This window comes from Carya illinoinensis, chromosome 7, assembly GCF_018687715.1.
Source record: "Carya illinoinensis cultivar Pawnee chromosome 7, C.illinoinensisPawnee_v1, whole genome shotgun sequence".
In the NCBI taxonomy this organism is placed as follows: domain Eukaryota; kingdom Viridiplantae; phylum Streptophyta; class Magnoliopsida; order Fagales; family Juglandaceae; genus Carya; species Carya illinoinensis.
This window is the reverse complement of record NC_056758.1, coordinates 33,080,843-33,092,420: the sequence shown is the minus strand read 5'-3', so window position 1 is coordinate 33,092,420 and position 11,578 is coordinate 33,080,843. Positions and strand designations below refer to the sequence as shown.

Here is an 11,578-nt window from a genome sequence, read left to right as displayed (position 1 = left end):
GGAATATAAAAAACATTATTTAAATCCAAAACATGTATTGATTTGAGAATCACTCTAAAAACTCCAACTGCAACAACTTGTGAACGCCTTTTATTTCCGGTGAAAACCCAAAGTTCACTTGTTGTTGGTTTCTTTCTGGTGAGAAAACCTTGCAATGTATTCACAATATGAATTGAAGAACCGGAGTCAATCCCCCATGAATTTTTAGGAGCATCAATGAAAAAAGATTCATGACACACAAGAGATATAGAGCTACCTTTCTTTTCAAGCCACTCTTTATACTTGATGCAACTCTTCTTTACATGTCTCTCTTTCTTGCAAAAGAAACAGGTCACCTTTTTGCCATTAGATCCATTGAATTTTGATGGCACATTATGCTTTCTTTTCTTTTGAGGTCCACTTTGGCCCTTCTCAGTCTTAGCTTTATCATTCACGACCATATTTGCACTTTCAAGTCGATCATACTTCATCATTTCCTCTTCTTGCACACATGGTCAGAAGATCCGTAACTGACCAGTTTTCCTTATGTGTGTTATAAAAGATCTTGAAAGGTCCATACTCAGATGGCAGTAAGTCAAGGATGAAATGGACCAATAATAGCTCAGATATCTCTATCTTTAAGCCCTTAAGTTGAGAAACAATGTCTCTCATTTCTGTAATATATGCATGCATACCCTTAGAACTGTCAAAGGCTTTAGTAGTAAATTGCCTGATAAGAGTGCTAGCTAAAACTTTGTCAGAGCGAACAAACTGTTTCTCAATTGCCTGCATTAATTCCTTAATTGTAGCGCAATCACCAATAGAACCTCTAACGCTCTTACTCATGCGAGACTTTATGAGCATTAGACTTAGGCGATTAGATCGCTCCCACCATTGGCGATTTTCAATAACTTCCTGTACATCCGTATCTATGGTAGCAGGTGGTTGCTCCACACAGAGTGCATAGTCAAGGTCCATATACGCCAAGGTAAATTGAACCGAATCTTTCCAGTCAGAAAAATTTGTGCCATCAAGCATTGGAATAAAATAAACACCATCAGCTAAGGATTGTGGTACAACAACTGCAAAATCAAGAAAAACTTTAATGTTATGAATTCAAGTAAATTTTAACCTTCTTGTGGGAAAAGGTTACATAACAGCATAAATTTACTCATCTTTATTTATAAGATAAATTATTCCAAATATTAACAAGTAAAACTATCCACACCTGTAGGCATAAGATAAATTTAACTGTTAATACCGAAAATCATTTTCTTATACTAATTAAATCACAAAAATTAAATATTTCCCCGTAGGGATAAATCCTTAAAACCTATGATTTAATTACAATGAGATTCCAATTTTTGTTTATATGTATTCTTTTAAATAATAAGGATGCTATGACATTACCTTCATTATTAAAAGAAATACAACTGGATATCTCTTTAAAAAAAAAAACTGTAAATTAGCCCAAAGGCTCAACAATATGAATTGAACTTGAAATTGAGCCTACAAAAGTTTGAAATCATGACCCGGCTTTTCTCTCACAACATAGATTATGACAAAATTCATTGATCAAGCAAAGAACAAAACTAGATTTCAAAAGCCCATTATATGAACAAAATGAAATACTAATAATTCAAATACAAAGCTGAAAGACAACCGCTCTGATACCAAATATAAGAAAATGACTTTAATGAATAAAAAGATCCATAGGATCTTTTACCTCCAGCCATTTGTGCTTGATAACTGGAAAACTTCAAATCTACAAAAGAGATTAGAGATTTTGTAGGGAAGGGACTTCTAGCCTTTTGCCTTAGAACTTTATGGATAGTTCTAATGGAAAACATAAGCCCATTTATATAGGTAAGACTAAGGACCCTCATTTATTACTCCTACAACTTTTAAACTACCCTCATTATTTCATCCATAAAAAAATAGCAAGGGTCACCATTTTATTTATGAAGGGCAATTATCTATACTTGATAGATGAAGTGTATCATCTTAGATGAAGTGAACTACTTTAGAGAAGATAAAAGTTTTTTAGAAAAACCAAAAGTCTAACAGGAGGAACATTGAGCAAATTTAGCCTAGATGGCGAGTACATGAAGAAGCCCAAGTTTTATGTTTATAACCATTATTTTCTTGCACATTGTTATTGTCGAGATTGCGTCACCATAAAACTGACCATTATTTGTCAGAATTGTATTTGCCAAAAATTCTTATTAGTCTAGCATGTAAGATTTTTTAAAGTTTAGATTCCCATGATTGTATTTTTAAAGTAATAAGTAAAAACATAATTGAATATGAATTGATAATTGTTTGCATAGTATGCATGAAGATATGCTTAAAATGAAGTAATTTCCAATATTTTAAGTTATTACAATTTTAATACCAAAACCTTTATGTTGTATTGTAATGAATACTTATTTTTATTTTTGTCATTTTGTGTTGATTTAGCAGTAAAGGCAATACGCCAGGCTTTCGACCACGGTCCATGTCTTTGGAGTGTCACAATCTAATATTGTTGTATGAGACAATTTGTTATGTTCCAATTTTCAAAAATTCTTTTAATACAATTGCGGTGTTTTTCTTTTATACTATTATTTGCTTTAACAGGAAAGTTTTATGCTTAGGAAGAATTTGCCAATTCTTGCACTTGGGCAAACGTGCATCGCGAGACAATATATATAAGTACATATATATATATATATATATATTTGTATGTTAATTCTATTCTCTATCAAAAAATAGAGGGTTTCTTAAAATTTTGATGGACGAAAATGGTCATCATTTTGTTAATATTACATATTTTGCTTTAAAAAAGAATATTGAATTTGCCATTGATTTTTGAATTTTTTAGTTGTCCTTCTTTGTCCGGCCATTTTTGCTCTATACCATTTTAGGTTGTCATAGCGAAAAGCAATATTTACAATTATAAAATACGTAAGAATTAGATATTATTTAAAAATAAATATGATATTTACATTAAAAAAATTCATTTTTAATAAATTTTATTCTTTTTCAAAATAAACACGTAGCGCTTAATCACTCTAATTAGCATTATTCCTCTTCTTGACTCTCAACTTGAAAAAACATTTATTAGTGATATATCCAAAAGAACATTTGCACGTGTCAATCGCATTAGCATTTATAAAAATAAATATTTTAACCATAGAGATATTCCATAAAAATAAATTGACAAATTGATATATGATACGTTAGATTGTAAACTTACTTTTATTATAAAGTATATCTAACGTATTATAGGAAGTCACGTCAATTTGTGAATTTATTTTTATAAAATTTGTTGTGATTATAACACTTCTCATTTATAAAATATAAAATTTTGCGTATTATATCAATGTCTCTACCATATGAGATGATATTATCTATTAAGTTATGAATATATTTTTAACAATCCTAGATTATTACAAAATGATGAAAGTGTTGTATTTATAAAATATGATGAAAAATGAAAAACTCATCTTAAAATGTGTCACAATCCTCTATAGTTTATCATAGACTGACTTAGAAAATAAGTCACTAGAGAAAATATCCAATCAATTTGCGACACTCAAGTACCAACGAATGTATGAAAGCCAATCCTCTTAGCAGTAGGGCTGTAAAATAAATAAGCTACTCGACAGGCAGCTCGAATTCGATTCGAATAAACTAGAAATCGGCTCGAATCGAATATTAAATGGGCCGTTCGTAAACACAGAAATAATCTCGATTATTAAACGATATAAACTCGTATAAAACTCGACCGACTCAATTAATGTTCGTGAATATACTCGTATAAAGCTCGACTCGACTCGTGAGCTCGACTCGTATATATTTATACATATATAGTAAAATATAAAATATATATATATAATAATCAATAATTATATATGTATTATTAATTATGTATATAGAATTATAGTGACTTATAGTTAAATATTTTCTTCTACATATACTATAAGTTTATATATTTAATTTATAATATTAATATATGATCGATATTGATATATTTATCTTATTCTTATCAAATAGTGAAATGTCATATAAGAAGTTATGCTTATAGGATAATAAGGCTCTAGGCTATAGTCTATAAGCTATAGTCATAACTTATTGCCCTATAACATATCACTCATAAATCATAATTATATCATTCTATTTACAATATTTTTATTAATCTATCATAACATAATTATTAAATACTTATCACCTATGATTCTTAGATTATATCATTATATATTCTATGAATTTGCAACACTACTTGGTAGTTTTAAAAATTAATTTATATAACAATTAACATGCATTATAATTTATAACTTATAATATTTTCTAAAATAGAATACTCTTTTTGGTTAATATACGGTATTAGCCTATAGTATTATTATATTATACTAATTAATATAACTATAAATTTATATTATGAGTACCAATTAGGAGAATGTTTGATAAAATATAATGTTAGACAATTTTATAGTATAATTAATTATTATAAATAAATATAATTTTTTTTACAACACTACAGTCACTACTTGCTAATTATAAAAATTATAATATAAAAAAATTAACATGTATTATAATTTATAATGCATAGACTATAGTATTTTTTTTAATAGAATAATATTTAAATATGCTTTTTTATGCTAGTATAAATTTAATTAAAGAGCCGAATCCAATTAAACCCTAAATTGATTTGAACCGTTGGATATGTGGTTACTTTTTCTAGGGACTTTGGAGCCGTTGGATTTTAATGGAGGCAAATTTACCCTAGGTTACAACTTTCAATGCTTCCCGAGTCTTCATCTAGTTCTACTGCTGCGCCGTTTCACGTTTCACTTTCACCAAGTCACCTTTCACTCTCTCGGCCTTGCCGCTTCACTTTCTCTCCTCTCACAGTCTGTTCCCATCGAGAAACCCTAGCTTCTTCTCCTGTTATCCATTCTCTGAATCTCTTATGCTTACACGGTTACACCGATTACTATTTACTAGTTACCTCCTATATGCCATCTTAATCTATCATTCGATTTGTGTGGTGCATTTGGGCAGCATTTGTTCTCGAGGGGCCTCGGGCCGTCGAGTGAAAATGGCTGCTTCTGCAGTCTGCTAGAAACCCTAGTAGATGCAGTCGGCGGCCGTTTTAGAGGGGAACCCTGGCTGTAATCTCAGCCTCTGAGAAAGCAGCCGGTCCTCGACAAATGGGTCATTAAATGCATGCATTTATGACTCCCAACCACTGCTTCCCTGATTTTGTGGCTTGTGGTTCTCTGGTTCGTCGATTCGTCCATCTACGAGTCGATTACCCAATTTAGTTTCCTTTTTCTACGCATTTGGTTGGGAATATTTGCAGATTTGATTGATTTATCTAGTTATAGTTTTATGTAGCTATTTTCAATGCCCATTTCTGGTTCTATCCTAACTCTTTTTCATATTGTGATTTGTGGTATTGTGGGCATAATAGATCTACATGAAATCATTATAGTACACTATCATTCATGAATCGTGATCATGAAGCAGTCGTATATGCTAATTTTGGTAACTGTGAGACACTGAGACTATGACTGTTTTGGTTGTCCATCACTTTGATTGTTAAGTTTATGTTTTAATTTTAATTTTTTCTTTTGATTTGTAATAGTTGAATATGCCCAATATTTGGTTATTTTGTTATTGCTTACAATTTTAGAACTTGGCGTCTAACTTGAGCTTTCTGCTTTTATATCTGTCTTTGTTGCTTGGCTAATCATCTTGCCTACTGAGTTGTGCTAAAAGAAAAATTCATATCAGCCTTGTGAGTTCCCTCAGCCTCTCAAGTTAATTGTTATTTAATGATGCTTTATGTTCTTGCTTGAACTATTTAATAATGCTTTATTGTTCATGTTTGGGTTGATTAATCTGATCCTATGGTGATTTTGGCCTTAAGTAGTGGTGCATGTTTTAATGTTGCATGTTTTGGTTGTATTAAATTTACAATCTGTCTTGTAGTTGTGTAACTGTGTTGATGTTCTAATTTCAAGTATTTCAATATACTTTTTTGAATCTGTTTTGGTTGATTATAAAGGATCATATATGGTTATTGCTTCAAGTATTTAATGTTGTTAACTTTACCATGTGTTACTTGATTTATCTTAATTCTTATCCAATCTGTTTTTTGTTTATGTTCTAATTTCAAGTACTTAAATATGCATATGTAGAATCTGTTTTACTTGATTATAAATGTTTATACATTGTTCTTGCTTCAAGTATTGAATTATGCCATAAAATTGTGTTGCTTGATTAATCTGTTCCAATCTATTTTGTGTTTATGTTCTAATTTCTAGTACTTAAATATGCATATGTAGAATCTGTTTTACTTGATTATAAATGTTTATACATTGTTCTTGCTTCAAGTATTGAATTATGCCATAAAATTGTGTTGCTTGATTAATCTGTTCCAATCTATTTTGTATTTCTGTTCTAATTTCAAGTACTTAAATATGCATATGTAGAATCTGTTTTACTTGATTATAAATGTTTATACATTGTTCTTGCTTCAAGTATTGAATTATGCCATAAAATTGTGTTGCTTGATTAATCTGTTCCAATCTGTTTTGTGTTTCTGTTCTAATTACAAGTATGAAATGGCATTTGTGTTTTTCATGGTGATTGCTTCAACTTTTATCTAGTTTCTTCTATGTTTAAATTGTTGAGGTGCCTTGCTTCTGGAGGCACATCGAGCCACTAAGGCAAGATTTAATTATGCTTTTTTAATATGATATGATTGATTAATCATATTCAACCTGTCCTCTGTTTATGTTCTTGCTTCAAGACTTAAAGTATTTTTGCTTGAATCTGTCCTCTGTTTATTTTAAATGATCATATATTGGCCTTTCTGCAACTATTTAATTATGTCATCTTTATCATGTCTTGCTTGCTTAATCTTATCCAATCTGTCTTGTGTTTATGTTCTTGCTTCAATTATGAAATGTACTAGTGTTTAATATGTTTTGGTTGATTAATTTTATCCAATTAGTTCTATGTTTATGTTGTTGAGGTGCCTTACTTCTGGAGGCACATCGAGCCACTAAGGCAAGATTGTATACTAAAACTGTTCGAGTCAAATTAATTTGACTTTAACATCTGTTATAGTTGATATTAATCAACTATATCAGCCTTTCCTTTTGGAGGCACATTGAGCCATCAATGCAAGGCTGTATAACAAAACTGTTGGAGTCATATTATTTTGACTTTAACATCTTTTAGTATCCTTGCTTCTGGAGGCACCTTGAGCCACCAAGACAAGGAGACATTGATTTTTGGCCAATGTCTTTATGCTTATTGTATGTTTCTGGTTTTGTGTTTACCATGAATAGACCCTAGCAAATGGGTGATCCAGTGAATGAAGTTCATCCGGTAGAAGAGTATGAAAATGAAAACTCGATTGGGATTAGTTTAGTAGAGGCCATATCTGATAATGATGGAGATACTGCAAATACTCAGGCTCCTAATACTGTGTCTACTGAGAATGCTTCCATAGAATTGCAAACAGTAGCCTATGAAAGAAAAAAAAGAAAGAGGACTTCTGATGTATGGAATGATTTTGTTGAGGTTGATAAGGATGGGGTTAAACAACCTCAATGTAAATGGTGTAAAACCTTGTTTAAAGCTTCTCGATCAAGTTCTACGACTACTCTACGTAGGCACTTACTAACCTGTTTGCCATACATGGGGTCTAAGAAAAAACAAAAAGTCTTAGCAGTTGAGTCTAAGGAGGCAGATGGAAACTTCACTGTCTCAAACTTTACCTATGATCGTGGTAGGGTTCGAGAGCTTGCTGCTCATATGATACTTTACCATGAATATCCATTCTCTATGATGGAGCATGTGGTATTTAATAAATTCATGAGTGCAAACACTCCATATTGGGAAAAAATGTCACAGGCTCTTGCAAAGAAAGAATGTATGAGAACTTATGAGAATGAAAAGGCTAAGTTAAGGACTTTGCTTAAACATGTGAATAAAGTTCATATCACAACTGACATGTGAACTTCCTGTCAAAAACTTTCATATATGGTAGTGACAGTTCATTTTATAGATGTTGATTGGCATCTTCAGCGGCGTGTGTTGAACTTTTGTAATGTGCCACCTCCACATACTAGCCTTCTTATTGCTGATGCTTTAGAAAAGTGTTTCCAAACTTGGGGGATTGAGAATAAAATTAGTTCAATTACTGTTGACAATGCTAGTTCTAATGATGTTGCCATTCGGATCTTGAAAGATGATTTTAGGTTGAAGAGAACATTGACTGTAGGTGGGAAACTATTTCATGTACGTTGTTGTGCACATATAACAAATTTACTTGTACAATATGGATTGGGGGAGATTAGGGATATTGTTGATTGTGTAAGAGATGGTATAAAATATTTGGTAGCATCAGAGAATAGGCTAAAATAGTTTAGTGAAATTGCAAAACAGTTGCAATTGCCTTCAAAGAAACTGATTTTAGATGTGCCTACAAGATGGAACAGCACTTATTTAATGTTAGATGCTGCAATTCAGTTCAAAGAAGTTTTCCCTAGATATGGTGATAGAGATAGATGTTTTGAATGGGTTCCAACTGTTGAAGAGTGGGGGCAAGTTGAAAATGTTTGTCAACTACTAGCTATTTTCAATGAAGTCACCAATATTGTATCCGGAAGTGATTACCCAACAGCAAACTTATTTCTTTCTGAAGTTTGGAGAATGAAGGACATCTTAGGTAAGAAGAGTAGAGATGAGAATGAGTACATGAAATCAATGGTAAGGAAAATGAGTGCTAAGTTTGACAAATATTGGGGGGAGTGTAATCTATTGATGTCAATTGCTGCAGTCTTAGACCCTAGATTCAAAATGGTCCTGATCTAGTTTTGTTTTCCTTTAATTTATCACATGCCGGATGCTGCTACGAATATTGATCATGTCTCTCAAGTGTTGCATGAGTTATATGATGAGTATATTCATGAATACAATTCAACTCTTGAGGCACAAAGAGAGTAGGATAATGCTCGAATGAATGTATCTGGTTCTTCCTCAAGTGTCGGGACTGGGAGAAGCATGCAGAGTGGCCAGTCATTATTTAAATCTTTTGTTAGGAGTGTTGATACCGTGCAGCCTAGTAAATCAGAACTGGACAATTATTTAGAGGAGAGTATATATATCTGTGAAGAGGGTTCAGATGCAAGTTTCGATGCCTTGGATTGGTGGAAAACAAATAGTCTCAAATTTCGGACTTTGTCCAAATTGGCCCGAGATATATTAGCTACCCCAATTACCACAGTTAGCTCAAAATCAACATTCAGCGCAGGAGGCAGAGTCATTGATCCTCATCGAGCGTCATTGTCAACTGAAACTGTCCAGATGTTGTTATGTGGGTCTGATTGAGTTAGAGCATATATGGGCTTAAAAGATCATCAAGCAATTCTGTAAGTGTAATCTATTTAATTTACACTGTCTATTGCTATTTTATTATTTTATACTTACTATTATTAATTTATTTACAACAATACTAACTACTTTTTTTTCTTGTCAATAGAAGGATGTTCCATCAGAAACTCAGATTCTCTTGCCATAGCCATAGGCCCATACAGACTCAGATTCTGTTTAAATTAAGCATGTTTAATCTATGGAGCTTTTGGGCAGTTTTCTAGTTTTATCTAGTCTGTTTTGGTTAATCTATATGATTTACTATCTGATATTTGGACAGTTTACTTTGTAATATTTGGACAGTTTGGCTTTTCTATCTAATATGATCACATGACAGTTCAGGTAATTTCTAAGTTCTAACTCTTCACCATCTAGATTTTCTAAATTTCTTTAAATGGCAAATTAAATTTTGCATTGCAAACATCCCTTGACAATATTACTAAGTTAAAAGTACTTGAATAATTTTGTAAGGGAATAAATATTATATTAATGTTTTTTTTGGTTTATTAGTGTGTGCAGGTTGTCCTGTGGTGATTCTGTTCAAGTTTGGAAAATTGTTTACTTATGTCATGGTGAACTCAAATATTGTATAAGTTTGGGCCCTTCTAGTCATTGTGATTTTGTTGGTAACTAGTTGGCATATTTGCTTTAACTTAAAGTATGAACTTTTGTTTTTGTATGCCTATTGCTACTGCAGCCTGCTGCTTTATATATGTTCTATCATGTTGACTTTGTTTTGGTAACTGCATGAGGACTTTGATTAATTGATTAGTGTATGCCTTTTGTTTCTTGAGAACTTGTTTCTATGAAGAATTTCACGTGCAACTCTAATGTATTTTGTTTCACTGTTAGTTACCTTGCCATGTTGATTGTATTGCTTGTTTGATTTCTGTTTTGTATAATTGCTGTGTAATTTGGACAATCTAGCTTGCCATTTCACTCTATATGTAATTTAAAATGCTGATGTGCTTTGTAAAATCAGTGAGCTTGCCATTTTCTTCTACTGCTCGTGAAATTCATGTTTTGTATACTTTATTGGGTTTGTCAGTTGTTGTGCGAGTTTGCCATTTGATTTCATTTTATTCCAGTTTGCTAATTCTAATTTCTAATGCTACTACCTGCTTCAACCTGTTTCAAATATGCCATTTATTTCGTGCAAATTAAGTTTTGCATTCCTGTTACAAATCCCTTGACAGTATACTAAGTTAACAGTACCTGAGCAAGGGATTAAAAATCTGTTAACAAATTTTTTTGTGTATTAGTTAGTGTATGCAGACAGCAGCGCAATAATGTATATGGTTCTGACTTCTGGGCTGCATTCGTGAAGATTGAGGACTTCACTGATTTCAATTTTAGATCTCATTCTTTGTTTTGGAGTTTAATATACTAAGTTTCATTTCTTACTGTTGTAATTTGTAAATAAACTCTGTTTTCATTCACTAGTTCTATTTAGAAAGTAAATGTCAATAAATAGTCTCTAGAAGGCTTCATGATGTAAATTTAAATTTAAGTTGCTATTGCTATTATTCTCCATTAAAAAAAAATAATTTGTTATTATTCTGATGCAGAATATTTTTTGTATATTGTATATTTTGCAAATAACATATATGTACTCGAGTCGATCTCGAGTCGAGCTTGGGCTCGGCTCGTTAACAAACCGAGCTCGAGCCAAGCTCGAGCGTCAACTTCGGCTCGTCCAATAAACGAGCTGAGCTTGGGCTCGACTCGAGTTGTGAACGAGTCGAGTTCGCACAACCCAAACTCGCTCGAACTCGGCTCGTATACAGCCCTACTTAGCAGTTCTTGATAACAATATTAATTTAACGATATATTTTTATTTTTATACATATACTAATTATTTTATTTCATTTTAAAGATTTTAATCCCCTAAAAGATTGTCAAATTAATGTATTTTTCTGTTTTTAAGGAAAAATAAAATGAAAATGAAACTAGAGAATTAAAGAAAAGAAAGTAGGGACTTTGAGGTCCGTGGGTGGGTGACATTCAAAAGTGAAACCATAAATATTTTAGAGTAATACTCGATATAATTATAGATTGTATGAGTGTTGTGTATTTATTTAAGAATGAAATTTATTAATAAAAAATTCATTTTTTCAAATAAATTTTATATTTATTTACCTTTTTTTAAAATGAATATACAGTA

At 31.7% G+C, this 11,578-nt stretch overlaps 2 protein-coding genes across 2 annotated transcripts; one reads left to right on the top strand and one right to left on the bottom strand.

The window, feature by feature from the left end:
* Positions 1-459: 459 nt before the first annotated feature.
* Positions 460-1,715, bottom strand: LOC122316341. Its single transcript, XM_043132870.1, has 2 exons — positions 1,706-1,715; positions 460-1,061 (listed from the first exon to the last, which is right to left on the bottom strand). The coding sequence occupies exons 1-2, from the start codon at positions 1,713-1,715 to the stop codon at positions 460-462; spliced, it is 612 nt and encodes a 203-aa protein (XP_042988804.1).
* Positions 1,716-7,335: 5,620 nt separating this feature from the next.
* LOC122316340 (zinc finger BED domain-containing protein RICESLEEPER 1-like) lies at positions 7,336-9,372 on the top strand. Its single transcript, XM_043132869.1, has 4 exons — positions 7,336-7,912; positions 8,030-8,280; positions 8,428-8,751; positions 9,103-9,372. The coding sequence occupies exons 1-4, from the start codon at positions 7,336-7,338 to the stop codon at positions 9,370-9,372; spliced, it is 1,422 nt and encodes a 473-aa protein (XP_042988803.1).
* The last annotated feature ends 2,206 nt before the right edge of the window (positions 9,373-11,578 follow it).

Bases quoted from the DNA above. Each gene is read 5' to 3' on its own strand.
- LOC122316340 (XM_043132869.1), top strand. From the start codon at position 7,336: ATGGGTGATCCAGTGAATGAAGTTCATCCGGTAGAAGAGTATGAAAAT. The intron at 7,913-8,029 runs GTATGAGAACTT...CATATATGGTAG, and splicing joins GGCTCTTGCAAAGAAAGAAT to TGACAGTTCATTTTATAGAT. The intron at 8,281-8,427 runs GTACGTTGTTGT...ATTGCAAAACAG, and splicing joins TAGGTGGGAAACTATTTCAT to TTGCAATTGCCTTCAAAGAA.